This window comes from Nannobrachium achirus, assembly GCF_963921795.1.
Source record: "Nannobrachium achirus genome assembly, chromosome: 12".
Taxonomy (NCBI): Eukaryota; Metazoa; Chordata; class Actinopteri; order Myctophiformes; family Myctophidae; genus Nannobrachium; species Nannobrachium achirus.
Window position 1 is genome coordinate 59,942,262 of NC_137832.1, and position 18,906 is coordinate 59,961,167.

At 41.2% G+C, this 18,906-nt stretch overlaps 1 protein-coding gene across 1 annotated transcript in view; it reads right to left on the bottom strand.

Annotated features, from left to right (window-relative positions):
• LOC308296068 (phosphatidylinositol transfer protein beta isoform-like) overlaps positions 1-18,906 on the bottom strand; it is a 59,311-nt gene that overhangs the window by 18,991 nt on the left and 21,414 nt on the right. Inside the window, exons 3-7 of the mRNA XM_080739185.1 lie at positions 18,134-18,279; positions 14,852-14,981; positions 11,514-11,588; positions 11,019-11,102; positions 401-478 (exon numbers count right to left, since the gene is read on the bottom strand). Coding sequence (XP_080595311.1) covers positions 401-478; positions 11,019-11,102; positions 11,514-11,588; positions 14,852-14,981; positions 18,134-18,279 — 513 coding nt within the window. The remainder of the gene's footprint in view (positions 1-400; positions 479-11,018; positions 11,103-11,513; positions 11,589-14,851; positions 14,982-18,133; positions 18,280-18,906) is intronic.

Below are 18,906 nucleotides of genomic sequence, written 5' to 3' on the forward strand. Positions count from 1 at the left end.
ACCGATATATTGGTTATGTATCGGTAATCAACTTCTTTGACAACGGTTATTGGAAAACTATGCAGCCCACGTGAGCTGTGGTTTTATCCACCCTTAAAAACATGAACAGCAGCTGTTATTATTATTATGAATCTAGGAAGAACTCTGTCAGAGAAACCTACGTTTTTTTCCGAAAAAAACACTTATTGTACACTTTTTATGTCAGTGGTTCTCAAACCTTTTCATGTCAAGGACCCCAAATAAAATGATAGGTATTTGGCCTCGGACGTCCATCTCAAAATATTTTGTTCCAGGGACCCCCCCGAAGCAAAATCTTTAGTTCGAAATATTCACACATTTTCAAAAAATTGCAGATCTACAAGCTCGCAGCACGGCATGAATGGTTTAAGGGGGTAGTTACCTTCCAGTTGGGGCCAAGGGGTCCTCTGCCAGTCTTTACCGACTTGAAAATGGCGGGGTCCTCATCCTGCTTGTAGTCCTACAGACAGAACAGTTTACACAGTTAAATGGTGGGGTCCTCATCCTGCTTGTAGTCCTACAGACAGAACAGTTTACACAGTTAAATGGCGGGGTCCTCATCCTGCTTGTAGTCCTACAGACAGAACAGTTTACACAGTTAAATGGTGGGGTCCTCATCCTGCTTGTAGTCCTACAGACAGAACAGTTTACACAGTTAAATGGCGGGGTCCTCATCCTGCTTGTAGTCCTACAGACAGAACAGTTACTTTACACAGTTAAATGGCGGGGTCCTCATCCTGCTTGTAGTCCTACCGACAGAACAGTTTACACAGTTAAAAAACACAGCACCAACGACCGGTTGAGTGGCATTAAAAACGGTTTACATTCTGCTGGAGTCAAGATTTTCGAAAGGGTCTTTTTTTTTGAGCAAGTGTGAGGTTACCTCCTTACTCCCCATGTAACCCTGCACAACATATCGACAGAATAAATGCAAGGATGAGAAAGTAAAAATGACTTTGAATTAGTCTTCAATTCATTGCTCACAATAAAATACAAAAGGATGAAAGTGATCAACAGTCTAATATAATACATGAATAATAATACATCGAATGTACATACAAATATCTCTAATATATAAGTGCAAACCTTGTTAGGCGTGCGTGCGCGTGCGTGCGTGCGTGCGCGCGCGCGCGTGCGTGCGTGCGTGCGTGCGTGCGCGCATGTGTGAGATGTGATGTATTAGGGGTTAGAAAGGAGCTTGCACCAAGTAGAATGTGTGTGTGTGTGAGAGATGTGATGTATTAGGGGTTAGAAAGGAGCTTGCACCAAGTAGAATGTAAATTAGAGGTGTACAGTAAGTATCTCTTCTTGCAAACCGTTTCATGTGTGCTGAAGAGATCACACACCGTCATGGGTTCAGCTAATAATAATAATAATGAATTGCATTTTTATAGCGCTTTTCCAAGTGCTCAAAGCGCTTTACGATGGTCCATTCTGAAGCGGCGAACATTCAACGCCAGCGTCCTCGCTTCCCACATTCACACACCAATGGTGGCAAACCTGCACCAACCAACTCATTGGGGGCAATGTGGGGTTCAGTGTCTTGCCCAAGGACACTTCGACATGTTGACAGGAGGAGCCGGGATTTGAACCTCCGACCCACGGATCATTGGCCAACCCAACCCGCTCTACCTCCTGAGCTACAGCCACCCCAAGCTAGAGTCCTCTCCTACCTCCATGCCATCATTACCATTCAATTCATAATTTGTGAATACAGTTATTTATCAACGTTTTGGTACACAGTGCCTCCCACCTTCTCTTTTAATGACTTCACCGCCATTGGCTAGCAGCATCTCACAGTCAGCGAAATGGCTATTAATTTACTGCCTATGACTAGTTTGACGAGTTATATGGATGTGTCCACTCTGCCTATGACTAGTATGACGAGTTTGAAAAAAAGAAAAAAAAATTGAAATTTTCTTTTTTGAAAAATTATTTTTGGACCCCATCAAATCTAGTAAGCATGATTTCAATCGCGATTTTGCATGTTCAACCCCCATACAACCCCATCTTTCAAACAGGGCGGCCATTTTTGTTTACATAACATGTAAAACATAATGGCTATTATCTCAAGAATGCCTGAACGGATTTCCAATCGGATTTTTTTGTTTGAAAGCTGTGAACAAACTGCACAAACATGGTGCATCATCTGTGCATGGGCGTGCATGATCCGTGCACTATAAATTACATTGAAGTCTATGGAGGCTTCTGGCGGGGAACCCTGATGGGAGCTGTTTCAAAATGGCAGTAAATGAGTTAAACACCGTTATCCGATTTCCAAGTAAGGTCTTTAACCGTGGTATAAGCAAACCGATTAGGATTGCTGTTCTTTTGCACAATCTTGATTTATTCGGTTATGTAAATGCCATGTGGGATTTATTTTCCTAACATTTGCATATCAGAATATGAAGCGGTGTAAGATGGACAAACCTGGCAGATAAAGGAAGAATTCACAAGTCTATGGGTAAACCTGACCTTTTCAGTAAAACACACAACTATGGGTTGCTGCAACTGTACTAATGCAGAGGTCTTCAACAGGGGGTCCTCCAAATCTTCCAATTCTTTTTATATTAACAACTTGAACCCTAGTGTCCATATTCTGAGAACTGTAGCCAAAAATAGCAGATCTACAAGCTGACAACAGCTTGCAGCGCGAGATCGGCTATTTTCGTCAAAGAGGCTTGGTGTACAGAGTAAAAGGTCAAATAACGGCTCAAGTGGTTAAATCTGAAAACACAAATTGTCATGAATCCAAAATACACTGACGATTGTGCTGTCAAACAATGAAACTATATGGAATCTATGAAAAGGTTGTGGGGGGGTCCCTGCTTCATCTCTCTCTCAACTAAGGGGTCCTTGGCCTGAAAACGTTGAAGACCCCTGTACTAATGCTTTGCATAATGTACAGTAAATGCTTCACATTACTGCCATAACCTGATTATTCCCAGTAACCAGGGGGTATTAGTGTGCATTGTTGACACACCGTTCTATTTGTTTGGATGTGGGCTGTCGTCAGCTGGGGAGTTGGAAGGCTGCAACAAGGTCTGGAGGAGGAGTTGATGATGCCACCGGTGGCAGCCGAGCTCATGACCGTGCATGTGTGTGTGTATGTGCGTGCGTGCGTGTGTGTGTGTGTCGTGATGTGTATGCAAGCGCTCATTTGGAGCATCTGCCCGACAGGCAGCAAGGTGAGATGACCCTCTCTGCTGCTTCCCTGAAATAACCCCCTAAATTGAGCCACTAGAGACTGCTCACAGGCAAAAAGCAATGGCACTATAATTGTGCATTACGTGTGTGTGTGTGTGTGTGTGTGTGTGTGTGTGTGTGTGTGTGTGTGTGTGTGTGTGTGTGTGTGTGTGTGTGTGTGTGTGCGATGAGTACAGCACAGGAGTGTCACACCAAATTCTGGGCCCTGGGTACAAGGATTAACTCACATTTTTTGTGCTTTAACCATTGAAAAATAGCAGATATACAAGCTCACAGCGTGGCACCGAGTGCCGCACTGCAAGCTTGTAGATCTGCTATTTTTGAAAAATCGTGAACATTTGTGCGGAGTTTGAATATCTCAAATCCTTTTTGAAAAACCTATGTTTGTATGTCAGTGGTGCTCAAATATTTTCATGTGAAGGACCCCCAAAATGATACGTATTTGAATATTTAGTTCCAGGGACCCCCCCCCCCCAGAAGCACGATTTTTTTTTAGTTACAAATGTTCGCTTAAAAAGTACATTATATTCAAAGATTTGCACACATTTTCAAGACTTTGGAAAAATAGCAGATCTATAAGCTCGCAGTGCGGCACTCTGTGCCGCGCAGTGAGCTTGTATATCTGCTATTCTTCAATAGCTAAAGTATAAAATAACGAAGGCCCCTCCACCTTGGGCCCGAGTATCTTAGTCCCCACTTTTCCCCCCCTTGTGACGCCCCTGAGTACAGCCGTGCCAGGCAACCACCAACCAACGCTGCTCCACCCATACATTCCATATGCTGTACAAAACATAGGATACACTGCTCCACCCATACATTCCATATGCTGTACAAAACATAGGATACACTGCTCCACCCATACATTCCATATGCTGTACAAAACATAGGATACAGCCGTGCCCTGCCAAACCAAACCACTCTCGCTAAACCAAGCTCAGCATCCGCAAGAACAGAACAGAGCAGAACCGGGTTCTAAATCCCACAACAGTAGTAGGCGGTAACCCAATTAGAACGGGTACACATTATTCTGTATCATTATTGTATGCTTTAACTATTAAAAAATAGCAGATATATGCGAGCTTGTAGATCTGCCATTTTTGCAAAATCGTGAAAATTAGAATTTTGACCCGATTCTATAAGTGTCTTTTGAATCCTTCTAAGGTTTTTTGAAAAACCTATGCTTTTATGTCAGCGATCTGGCCAGCCATCGTCAAAGAAAAGGTCCTTTTCACTTCAACTGGAGCTCAGTTAGTCTGTTCTTGAGAGTCTACTATGTCAGTGGTTCTCAAACCTTTTCATGTGAAGGACCCCCAAAATGATTAAATTTGGCCACGGACCCTCCATCTCAAAATATTTAGTTCCAGGGACCACCCAGAAGCAAAATTTGAGTTACAAACGTTCGCTTTGAAAATACATATATTCAAAGATTTGCACACATTTTCACGACTTTTTCCAAAAATAGCAGATCTACAAGCTCGCAGCGCGGCACTCGGTGCCGCGCTGTGAGCTTGTATATCTGCTGTTTTTCACTGGTTAAAGCATTCAATAATTCTAGGCCTAAATGGGTTAAAGAAAGAAGAAAATAGGTAGTCGGGGGTAGTGAGCAAACATGCTGATGAACACACACACACGTACACGTAACGTGATTAACACTCTTCTGATTTTCATTATTTATTTAGAAGAGCACGGGCCGGAGGAGAGCAAAGTTGAATACATAAAACCGGCGGGAGAAAGAAATAATACAAATAAATGAAATGCCTTTCAAATTATCAACAGCTCAAGGGCCCAGCAATTTTAAATAAATCATGATGTGCCTGCAGCTAGAAAGCTACTTTTCAGGGCTACTCCTCGGCCGACAGGAGGAGGGGGGGGTGCCAGATAAGTAGAAAGAGATACCCAGAAAACCCACCACCATACATGCACACACACACACGCACACGCGCACACACACACACACACACACACACACACACACACACACACAGTAATTTGGCTGTTTTAACGCATTCAGAACGGGTACACATTGCGTATTTGCGTATTATTATTTTATGCTTTAACTATTGAAAAATAGCAGATATACAAGCTTGCAGCGCGGCACTCGATCTGCTATTTTTGAAAAATCGTTAACATTTGAATTTTATATTTTATTCTATAAGTGTCTTTTGAATCCTTCTAAGGTTTTTTTTGAAAAACCTATGTTTCTATGTCAGCAATCTGGCCAGCAATCGTCAAAGAAAAGGTCCTTTTCACTTAACTGGAGCTCAGTTAGTCTGTTCTTGAGAGACTACTATGTCAGTGGTTCTCAAACCTTTTCATGTGAAGGACCCCCAAAATGATATGTATTTGGCCACGGACCACCATCTCAAAATATTTAGTTCCAGGGACCCCCCAAAAGCAAAATTTGAGTTACAAACGTTCGCTTTAAAAATACATATATTCAAAGATTTGCACACATTTTCAGAACTTTTTCAAAAATAGCAGATCTACAAGCTCACAGCCCGGCACTCGGTGCCGCGCTGTGAGCTTGTATATCTGCTATTTTTTCAATAGTTTAAGCATTCAATAATTCTAGGCCTAAACGGGTTAATGCTGAGAGGTCCATCACTGTAACAATACACTGTGCAGCACTAATGAGGTCTGTGAATCGATGTGCCATGCGGACAAAACGAGCTACTCCTCAGTTAAAGGAGTGTGTGCGAGTGTGTGTGTGTGTGTGCGCGCGTGTGTGTGTGTTAGACCCACAAACACCCTGAGAGAGAGAGAGAGAGAGCACGCAATAGAGAGCCAGAGTGTGTATTTGCCTAGTTCCGGTATACAGAGCACTGTGTGCGCCTTAATTACACTAACAAACTCATCTATGCTGGCGGTGAGCCTGGGCCCCTGCAGCCTGGCCTCAGGCACAGGGCTGATGGGGCCCACAGACACAACACACTGCTCCAGCAAGGCAAACATGTCTGCCTCGTTAACCACCCACGGCAAACAAACACGCGCGCACACTCACACACACATACAGGGGCGTCACAAGGGGGGGAAAAGTGGGACTGAGTTACTAAGGCCCAAGGTGGAGGAGGGGGCCTTAATTATGTTATACTTTAGCTATTGAAAAATAGCAGATATACAAGCTCACAGCACGGCACACAATCTGCTATTTTTTTGAAAAGTCGTGAAAATGTGTGCAAATATTTGAATATAGGCTAATGTATTTTTTAACTAAAACTTTGCTTCTGGCGGGTCCCTGGAACTAAATAATTTGAGATGGGGGTCCGTGGCCAAATACATATCATCTTGGGGGTCCTTCACATGAACAGGTTTGAGCACCACACTGACATATAGAAACATAGGTGTTTCAAAAAACCTATGTTCAAGAGGTTAGATAGCAGATCTACAAGCTCACAGCGCGGCACTCGATGCCGCGATGTGAGCTTGTATATCTGCTATTTTTCAATAGTTAAAGACAAAATAACGCGTAATAACGCGTTCCCAGGCTAAATGGGTTAAACCTCCTCCCCTTATGAAGAACATTCATGGGGGGCCCGCTGTGAATCCTTGTACCCAGGGCTTGGTGTGACACCCCTGCACACACACACACACACACACACACACACACACACACACACACACACACACACACACAATCCCTTTCCTCGTGCACTCACAGCCGTGCACACGTAACATAAACACATTCACATTTCAGGGCACAGTGAAGCCCGGCAAAATGAGGCAATGTTATGCCGAAAAAGAGCAATAATGTGAAACACTTTCAAAAAATACTATAGCACACATTTTCACAATGGAAGATTAACCAAAATTCATACCGCTTTCATAATAGACCTGTGAAAGAGTCCAAATCTGTAAACTTAGGCAATTAAGAGAAATGTGTGAGGCTCAATCAGTTTAAAAGCTTACTTTAAAGTCTCCATATTTGACTGGGACGCTTTGGCCAATTGACCACTGATTGGTTATCGGATGGTTCACTCTAAATGGTGATGCTAATCAACCCAGCCGTGCTTCATTTCATCCTTTGTGAGGCAGAGAATGCATAACCTGGTGTAGCCAGACTACATACTAATGCAGTTAACTAACTGCAGTATATAGTCTGGTGCAGGGGTCTTCAATGTTTTCAGTCCAAGGGCCCCTCAGTTGAGAAAGAGAGATGAAACAAGGACCCCCACAACCTGTTAATAGATTCCATATACCGGTAGTTTCATCTTTTGACAGTCTATTTTGGATTCTTGAACCGTCAATACTTAATAAACTTGACCTCTCACTCTGTACTTAGTCTGCTCCTTTTCCCCCTCTACACTAAAGCTCTTTGCCAAAAATAGCCTCTACAAGCTCACAACGCCTCACAGTTATAGATCTGCTATTTTTGGCTAAAGTTCTCCGATATATGGACTCTATAGGGTTCAGGTGGTTAATATAAAAAAGGAGAAAAAAAGGTTTCTATCACACAAAGATTTGGAGAACGCCCTGAAGTAACTCTGAGGACCCCCTTGGGGTCCCGGACCCACCGTTGAAGACCCCTGGTCTGGTGGTTTCTCATTCAGAAACTAATTCCATGGGAGGTTACAAAAACGATTCTAAACGGACTCTATTGGTGACACGCTGCGCCAGGCTGCGCCACTGAGAAGGAAGGCCGTGTGTTCTCAGTTCTGCGTGCGTCGCCAGGACTTGGGGAGGTGGAGGGGTGGAGGGGAGCTGGGAAGGGGGGAGCGAAAGCGTGAAAGTAAAGTTTTAATGCGTTCATTTTTTTTACTATTTTACCCATTTAAAATGAATGATGGAACATAATTGCCCAGTTGCTATGTTTGTACAATATGCCCAATTATCCAACAATAACCTAGTGCCATTCCAATATGTACAGGAACTGATGCCGTTCGCATTCAACATGTATTCTATGTAAGGGTATAGAAGCTACTTGTTCACAGCTTAAATGAATATTTATCTACAAAGATTCAATGTATGAAGTGTATATAAAAAAAACACAGGAACTTTCCCTGGACCAAACCAAGCCTCCAGAACCGCGGTAGAAGCAGTGAAGGTGCGGTCCCCTGGTGGGAAAATCTGGGATTGCAATAGATACGCATTTAAAACCCTAGTTTGTCTGCTCCGTGCTCAAGTCGTCTGCATTCAAGCACCACAATTTGGTGCTCAAATGCGGAAGGGTGGGGTGGCTCAGAGTAGATGACAGAGTACAGCAACTTGCAATGGGCCTGCTGTACAAGATACACTACACCACTAAGATACCCAAGTACCTGTCAAAATACTTTCAAAACGTTAAGGATGTCTATAATTACAACACCAGAGGCAGCGCCACAGATCACGTTCAACCCAGAGTCAAATCCAGCAAAGGGTCAAACTCGTTCTGCTGCTATACCACCAAAATGTGGAACGCCTTACCGAAGGCCTTAAAGGAGTGTGGATCCCTAGCATCCTTTAAAATCGCCCTGAAAAAACACTTACAGGCGGCAACTGGTAAAAACAAACCCAGCCCAGCCCTACCCTTCCCTGACCCTTCTTTGTTTTTTTGTTTATTCTTTCTTTTTTACTGACTATATCTACTGCATAGTACTGTGTTCTATTCGTCTGTCATTCAATGTTATATGAGTTACTTAAATGGTTTCCAGTGGAAATAAGCTTAGTCTTTTCGATGATCTCCTTTTAGTAGACCTTGTACCAGTGAACTGTACCGTCATGAAACTGTACTTTTTCCTATGCAAACTTCTTCTAATCAAGTCTTCAATCAATCAATGTAATCCATGGTCTACTGTCACCTACAAATTAAAACACTGCCTGTAGACGGCTAGTCATAGTAGTTGGAACTCTGCCTGTAGTTCCCAGGCATTAAAGTGACACAGAAAAGGTTGAATAATAATATGGCTAAATGTTCCTGTAAGTCAAGCAGCTGATTATATGACCGCCTAGGATCAGTTTTAGAACACAAGATTTTTGGGACATTTTATTTCTTGTCAAACAAATACATAATTATATACGTATATACACATATCTATCTATAAATGCGACAAATCTCTGTCTGTCTGTCTGTCTGTCTGTTTGTTTGTTTGTAATCCGCGTATCTCGAGAACCGTTCGTCCCACCGGCTTCAGATTCGGCACGCGCGTTCCCCGCCGCCGCGCGGAGTGCAGTGCCGGGCCTCGACCCGACCCGACTCGCGGTTTTCCGAAACCGGCGCGAAACGTTCGGAATCTCCTTATGCGGAGCTGATTGTTGACATCAGGCTGTTCCGGAGGAAATCGGCGCAAGCGCTGAGTCATTGTGACATCACTTCATAAAAGGCTCTGACATCACGTACGCCACATGAGTCAACACAAAATCTCTGTGAATGTGTATGTATGTATGTAATCCGCGTATCTCGAGAACCCTTCTTCCCACCGGCACGCGCGTTCTCCAGAAATACGTATATACACATATATATTTAAATTATAAACAAATGACTGTATTTGTTGCAAAATTGCCATGTTTAACCATTCCGATCTCAGTAATATTCTACAGATATTTTATTAGCAGCAGGTATCAATAACGGTCAACCAGGTCAATGACGAATAAACGTTTATCATTTATACAGAATTCTGTGATTAGTCGACACTAATGAGTCTGGCTGAAAGGCTGAATTTTGAAGGACATTTTAAGACGTGTAAAATACTTTTGCAAGCAAATAATCATCATTATAACAATCTCAGAGCCCTCGGATCTGCCGATTCCGTTCATTTAATTTCCCCTAAAACCTGTTAAACCACAAAGACTGCTTTACTCCCGGACAGTAGATGGATCTGAGAGCAGTTAAAACACAATCCATAGCAATTAGGGGTGTAACGATATAGTAACTGCATCGAAATATCGTTTTTAACTTAAAAAATCTAAGTATATATCGAAATGAAAACAGCTAAAATCGAATCGTATCTTTTGATTTTGTATCGTATCGAATCGGCAGAGCAAAGAATCGATTGTATCGATACTACCTACTTGTGCATTGCATTTAGCATTTTTAAGAAGAAAAAATTAAAAGGAGGGGTTTAATTACTTTTCCTTTCCATAGCTACACTGGTCTATCGATAAATGTGTGTAATCTCTGGGTTCATGTCAAGGTGCAGGTTTGTCAATATATAATGTCCATGTATTTGGCAGATAATCACTGTGTTTACTTATTTATATCCATAATAATACATGTTTCCCTTAAAAAACCTGCAATATCCACACCTTTCACAAAGATTTAATTTCTTTGCTAAATAGTTACTATATCGATTTTAAATAATTGAATGGAATCGTATCGCCATGCATGAACCAATATCGTGATATCGTGATCAACCACGTATCGTGATATGTATCGAATCGCTATTAAAATGTATCGTTACACCCCTAATAGCAATGTTTCACCAAGGGACAGCATAACCGCTCACTTGCCTCATGTTGATTCAACAGTAAAACCTCCTTTTAATTGCTGGATACTTGTTTTAACACAAACATTATGTAAAGTAACAGCCAACTGAAATGCGCTTTTAAACATATTATATACATAGGCCTACAAAACTGTGTAATGACCATGCCTGTCCACATGATGGTGCCAATACACTGCTTAATCCTGCACTGTGACATTGGCATGATGAGAACCTCCTTTGTATTTTTCTGCATTATCGTCTTTTATATACATAATATATGAATTCTTTGCATTTCAGATCAGTTCATGTGTAACGGTAGTCATTTTGAACACATACATAGATTATCATTGCTGTATAACAAAGAATAAGAAGGAAAAATCATAATGTATTACTTACAGCAGCGGCCACCACCTCTCTGTCTGCAATGTCAATGGGTACAACCTCTACAGTCTTCCATGTGTTGCTGTCCAGCTTATGTACCTAATAAACACAGCCACGTGTCACTACACACCATTATCAAGGTTTACATGACATGATCGTCACACAGATAATTAACAATTTTATTGTGTTTTTGACACTGGACAGGAACATATGAATAATTAACATTTCTGTTTGGCTTTGAGGCTATCAAGTTGCACAGGGCAGATATGTATAAACATAAAAACTAAATATACAAATAAATGACGACACATTTAATAATTTTATACCTCAAATACATAAAAGAACATTTTTACAAATTGTGGCTCTCGTAGATCGTCTTTTTCAACGATATTTTGAAAATGTTTAAAAAATGAACGAAAAAAAAATTATTGACAGCCCTACACAGAACCACGTATGTACATACAGACAGTACACACTTTTAATGCACATTTATATCGTGGAGGAGCTCACGTTTTCTAGCGTTCCCAGGTCAGGTTTATGCCATGTCTCAATTTTAATCATGAAGTCATCCTTCATATACTCATTCTGGAAGACAAGGGACAGAAGATCAAAGCTTAACCACAACATGGAAAACACATCCATTACACCAATCCACAGAGACAAATGCAGTCAAGAAAGCACACACACACACACACACACACACACACACACACACACACACACACACACACACACACACACACACACACACACACACACACACACACACACACACACACACACACACACACACACACACACACACACACACACACACACACACACACACACACAGGTTGAATATACTTGAGCTTGTTTTTTTGTGCTCGAGTTATACATACAGTACAGTAGTTGTGCCTAGGGGTGGGCGATATGGTGATAATTATCGTTGAGACGATACAATGTCTCCACGATATGCCTTTTCAGAGGTACTAGTCAGGGAATTTTAATAAAACCCTGGGAATAAATTCCTTACCAAACAGTTTCTTGACCAATGTGTTCGTAAAGGTGTTTAGTAACATATCTAACAAAGATTGAAATTCAACATCCCTAGCAAAATGTTGGACAGCTAGGGTAATTCTGGGTCTCATTCACTTACTATACACTGTACCATAAGGGAAAAAATCACTCCCAAAAATATGCTTTAAGTAGCATGTTAGGGGTCTAACTAGGTGTTTTTAATTATTCTGAATCCATTGCAAGCATTTGTTTTGCACAAAAAACTTTCATTGGGCCAAAATCAGACGCAAAAAAACGATGGTTTAGTGATGAGTCATCACTTGGGGGTGTATGGGGTGCATTTTTGGCCCAAGGAATGTTTTTTGTGCAAAACATTGCTTGCAATGGATTCAGAATAATTAAAAACACCTAGTTAGACCCCTCACATTCCACTTAAAGCATATTTTTGGGAGTGATTTTTTTTCCTTATGGTACAGTGTATAGTAAGTGAATGAGACCCAGAATTACCCTAGCTGTCAAACATTTTGCTAGGGATGTTGAATTTCAATCTTTGTTAGATATGTTACTAGACACCTTTACGAACACATTGGTGAAGAAATTGTTTGGTAAGGAATTTATTCCCAGATTTGACAGGTATTCTGCTAATTTTCCCTGACTTAAGGTGGTTGCACACTGCTGCGTTTTTCGGGCCGAATATCGGAGTGATTTTCGGAGCGCGTGAATAAAAAAATCAACCTCACGTTATGTCAGTCACGTTTGCACACTGCCGCCCGTTTCGCGCACCACTCGGTCCCTTGCTCTCTCTATCTCTCTCTCTCTCTCCTTGCCCTGAAAAACGCATTTCGCAACGAAAAACGCAGCTTGCAACCGTTAAGCAGTGCAACCAGCTTAACTGTATTATATCGTGATAAAACTGAGGGAGCCTTGTAAAAGAATCCTGTTTAATCGTTAATACAGAGATTCATTGCCGAATTCAATTTAAACCTGCATATTGGTCAAATTCATCAGTTCTCAAACTTTAAAATGTCAAGGTCTCCACAGTATACAAATGAAACCAAATGGACCCTTATGGGTCCATTTGGTTTCATTTGTATACTGACTCAATTTACTGACTCAATTTAGACCTCCGAAAAGGAACCCAGATAGTCTAGTTTTTGTCAAGTAACTTGAAAAATAACCATAAAAACCAACGTGAAAAAGAGTCGTGATAAAATCGTGTATCGTGATACAGCTTGGGAAAATATTGTGATATTGTATTTTTCCATATCGCCCACCCCTAATAAGTTGTGCACTGTAAATAGCAGATCTATAGGCTCACAACACTTCACTTTGCGATGCACGTTAAGCTTGTAGCAATCTTTGTAAGGATTCAGCACTTAGATACTGCCCTAAACCTAACCTTTAAATGCCTAAAAGCCTAACCTCAATCTTGTCCTAATTGTCTGATGTTTTATTTAACCATAAAACATTCATACATTAGTCTAGTATGGACCTGAAATTCTGCTAAAATTGTGGGGGCATTTGACCCTCACTAGTAATAGTGATGCGAGTACACAGACACACTTTATAGGTACTGCTACCTTTGACAAACACTGAGGTAAACAAAACTCTCTACAGCCATTGGTTAACTCTCAAATACCTGGAACGCGCCCGAGTCGCGTTAGATTTTAACCACTAACCATTATTTTATGCTTTAACTATTGAAAAATAGCAGATATACAAGCTCACAGCGCGGCACCGAGTGCCGCACTGCGAGCTTGTAGATCTGCTATTTTTGAAAAATCGTGAAAGTGTGTGCAAGTCTTTGAATATCTTTGACCCGATCTTTGCCCCGACTTCTAAATCCTTCCTCTAAATCAGTGGTTCTCAAACCTTTTCACGTCAAGGACCCCCAAAATTACAGGTATTTGGCCACGGACCCCCTTCTCAAAATATGTTGTTCCAGGGACCCCCCCCCCCCAGAAGCAAATATTTGAGTTACAAATGTTTGCTTTTAAATAGATATATTCAAAGACTTGCAAAGAAAAATCATGATTTTTTTCAAAAATAGCAGATCTACAAGCTCGCAGTGCGGCACTCGGTGCCACGCTGTGAGCTTGTATATCTGCTATTTTTCAATAGTTAAAGCAGTCAATAATCCTAGGCCTAAATGGGTTAAAGTATAATATACAGTACATTAGGCCTGAGCGCCCTGTCATAGAGGAAAGTAAAACACCACATTGCGGTTACTTACTGTCACAACTGGATGAAGGTAAAGCATGAGAGAGAGAGAGAGAGAAGAAAACAGTCGTTAGACATATACTGTATATCACATGAACAGAAAACAGTCGTTAGACATATACTGTATATCACATGAACAGAAACAAACACTATAAAAGGTAGGTTAAAGCAGGGAGAGGGTTGAGGAGGAGGAGGAGGAGGAAGGGAGAACAGGTCTACAGTAGGGATGGGACGATACGCGATATTATCGTTTATCGTGATTAAAAACACTCACGATAATCGTATCGTGGAGATTTAATTTATCGTGATATCGTCCTCCGTCATGCACTGGGATCAATTCACCTTTTATTTGCCGAGCTGCATATCCGGTACCACTTAAACCTTCTATAATTGGTAAAAGGTACTTGTAATATACATACTTGATAGTCTTTTTTTCTTTCTCTGTCAAATGTCTTTGTCAAAAAATAGCCGATCTACAAGGTGTGAGCTTGTAGATCGGCTATTTTTTGGCAGATGTTCCGCCCCAGGATAATGGATTCAGATTATCGCGGAAATATAGTAAATCGCGATTTCTTTTGTCACAATAATTGTGAAATGAAATGTTTCATATGGTCCCATCCCTAGTCTACAGTCAGGCTGGGAGGAGGAGGAGGAGGAGGAGACTCACTAGTTCGGCAGTAAGGATAAGCATTCCAGGCTTTTTCATGGAAGACCAAGGAACCTTCAGGGGCAATCATCTTGACAAACGCAGGGACTTTACTGCAGGGTGGAGGAGGAGATGGAATGGGTGTGGAAATGCATGATGGTGTACACACTACACGTTACCCCTACGCCTACGGCTGTCGCTTTTTCCCCCCAAAACTCAAAATGAAATTTGTTTGAATAAAACTGGACCCCGTCACCTCCAAACAAATCACAGCGTTAAAGGTGATACACCATGCATTTAAAAAGTATTTATGTCATATTGTTTATGTCCCAAAAACGTTTTTCAATCTTTTTGAAAAAAAAAAAGTTTGCTTTCTTCAAAAACGGCCGTCGCTGACGTCAGTGACGGCAGCAAATCTGGACAGTCTGTTTTGAGAACCTGTGGGATGCTTTTAACCTCCGCCTTCCCAAAACCAGAGAAAAACACAACGGTCAGAAATGGGACTTTGTGAGGATAGAAGGTGCTAGTGGGACCCCAAAAAAAGGTTTTAAAATAGGAAAAGTGAAATTTCATGGTGTATCACCTTTAAGGTAATTGCTAGGGGTGTAACGATACATTTTAACAGCGATACGATACGCATCACGATACATGGTTAACGATACGATACATGGACGATATTGGTTCATTCATGGCGATACGATAAGATTCGATTCAATGATTTAAAATCGATATAGTAACTATTCAGCAAAGAAATTAAATCTGTGTAAACTGCAAAACGTGTAAAAAATCTATTATTATGGAAGTAAACGCGACATTATATTTCAACACATATGGACAAACCCACCTTTACATGAACACAGAGATTACACACATTAACCAAGAGTAAGTATATGGAATGGAAAGGTAATTGGATCCCTATTTTTCAGATACCGATTACCGCATTTTAAAACGATATGATACAAAGCCAAAAAAGTAGGATAATTTGCTTTTGCAAACGACATAGTAGATCATTGCAAATTAAAATCGATTTTTCGATTCAGTTACTACGTCGTTACACCCCTAGTAATTGCTCTTACGGAGTGGGAAAACAGCCTCGCCTTCAGCAGCATCGCATTAATCGTTTACTCCAGGGGTCTTCAACAGGGGGTCCGGGACCCCTAGGGGGTCCTCAGAGTTACTACAGGGGGTCCCCCAAATCTTTGTGTGATAGAATTTCTTTCTTCTCCTTTTTTATATTAACCACTTGAACCCTAGCGTCATATTCTGAGAACTTTAGCCAAAAATAGCAGATCTACAAGCTCACAACGCCTCGCAGCGCGAGGCGTTGTGAGCTTGTAGATCGGCTATTTTCGGCAAAAGAGGTTTGGTGTAGAGGAGAAAAAGAGTAGACTAAGTTCAAGCTGGTTAAATATTTGAAAACACAATTTGACCTGAATCCAAAATACACTGATGATTGTGCCGTCAAACGATGAAACTATATGGGTTGTGGGGGTCCCTGCCTCATCTCTCTCTCAACTAAGGGGTCCCCGGCCTGAAAACGTTGAAGACCCCTGGTTTACTCCAATGGAGTTTGCTCCATTTTGACTGCCACCCCGTTCGAATAATATCAACGCACTGAATGGGTATTTGTCATGTCTTTTCAGACCTATGAATGGTGCGGTAGCTGAGATGCGGAGCTACAGGGTAGGTTATTGAAGCAATAAGCCACAAGAGGCGAGTGGTTACCTGGTATTTTACACCGGCTGAGAGGCGTAGGGAGACACGAGGCACAGCCGAGTGTCTCCAACCCTCTCAGCCGGTGTAAAATACAGGTAACCACGAGCCTCGTGTGGCTTATTGCTTTTCTAAAACGGTTACAATATTGCAACATGAAAAATCATAGACACGTACCAATTAAAACTGTTCTATTTCACTAAATATTACACAATAAGGTCTGCTCTGCAAGAAAGTAGTCCCCAGCTACGAGAAAGTAGTTCCCGGCCAGGCTGCAGAAACAACACGGGTGCAGATAATTGGTGCACTGTGGAACACTGTGGTAAGAGATAACACACCTGGGTTTGATATGAACTGATTCAAGGTGTGGGTTATAGTCTCATATACCGCAGCAACCAGCCAATCAGAATCAAGAAATGGAACTAGCCGTTTTAGAATATATTTTATTATATTGCTTGGGAGACAAATAACCTACTAACACGTCCGGGAGTGCTACCATTTTTTTACACCATGTTTCGATTTTGTCAAAGTGACAGCCCTAATTACCACACACACACCACTTACTGACTAGTCCTAAAGCAACATCTAATGAAGCAATGCATGCATGTAAAAGGCCTCCTCTGTACAAACCAGGAGGACTCTTCATATCACAGGAAGGACAACACTGCCATCAGCTGGTAGCATGAAGACAGTACACTATCTATAGGGAGCTAAGCTTGCACTGATGCCATCAAATAGTCACGGAAAATTAGCAAAATAACTGTCAAATCTGGGAATAAATTCCTTAACAAACAATTTCTTCACCAATGTGTTTGTAAAGGTGTCTAGTAACATGACAGCTAGGGTAATTCTGGGTCTCATTCACTTACTATACACAGTACTATAAGGGAAAGAATCACTCCCAAAAATATGCTTAAGGTAGCATGTTAGGGGTCTAACTAGGTGTTTTAAATTATTCTGAATCCATTACAAGCATTTGTTTTGCACAAAAAACATTTCTTGGGCGTCTGTTTTTGGCCCAATAAATGTTTTTCGTGCAAAACAAATGCTTGCAATGGATTCAGAATAATTAAAAACACCTAGTTAGACCCCTAACATGCTACCTTAAGCATATTTTTGGGAGTGATTCTTTCCCTTATAGTACAGTGTATAGTAAGTGAATGAGACCCAGAATTACCCTAGCTGTCAAACATTTTGCTAGGGATGTTGAATTTCAATCTTTGTTAGATATGTTACTAGACACCTTTACGAACACATTGGTGAAGAAATTGTCTGGTAAGGAATTTATTCCCAGGTTTTATTAAAATTCCCTGACTAAAGTGGAGGCTTCAAGTCAAAACAACTGATATCACTGGATACGTTTGTTTAAGTGGCTCTCGAGTGGTCGAACCCGTTAACCACGCCCTTCTCACCGAGCTGCTAGGCTGCAAAAACACTGATGAAAACATATACATAAAAAGGAGGACTGTGTGTGTGTGTGTGTGTGTGTGTGTGTGTGTGTGTGTGTGTGTGTGTGTGTGTGTGTGTGTGTGTGTGTGTGTCTGACACTCACCTCTTTAAGTGGTAGATTTTGTGTGTGTACTGTCCTTTCTCGCCGTCTTTTTCATAAGGTTCATTTTTGAGGACTTCGATGCCTTCGCCGCCTCCCGTCTCGTTTTTACTAGCCTCGGCCACCGAGAACAACTGCCCCACTTGGTACTGAAACACAAAACAACACTCTTTAACAAAACACATTTAGATTCATGAGTGCTTTACGGATCAACAATAATAATGATAATAAGGAAGGTACTCATACCAAGGATTTAACTTGACTCAGATTTGGCCCGTCACAATTGTTACATAATCGTTTTATGCAATAGATTATTGTAATTATATAATAATCAAAATCGCTTGATTAATTACGTATCGAGATCAGTTATTATGTTAGTTAAACATATTTTTATTGTGCAGAATTATTAACTAATGTCAAATACAAAACTTTAGCATGCCACACAGTTGAATTATTGCAAATTATAGAAACAGGAATTCAAAACTAATATACCTAACAAAAGGATGTCTGCACTGCAGTTGCATTATTGCACATAATCAAAATGGATTAATAATATATTAGGCCTGCCCAGTGGTGGAAAAAGGACTCTGTAGATATACTCTGTTACAAGTAAATGTCCAGAAAAGTAAAAGTGCATCAAAAAAGCTATATTATAAAAGATCGGCTTTCCGGATCGATGACGGTGACGGGGTGACGGCCGATCACTGATTGTGTCATTAATTGAATAAATTGGGCAAATTTATATCGGTCACCGATCGATCGGAGCATCCCTAACT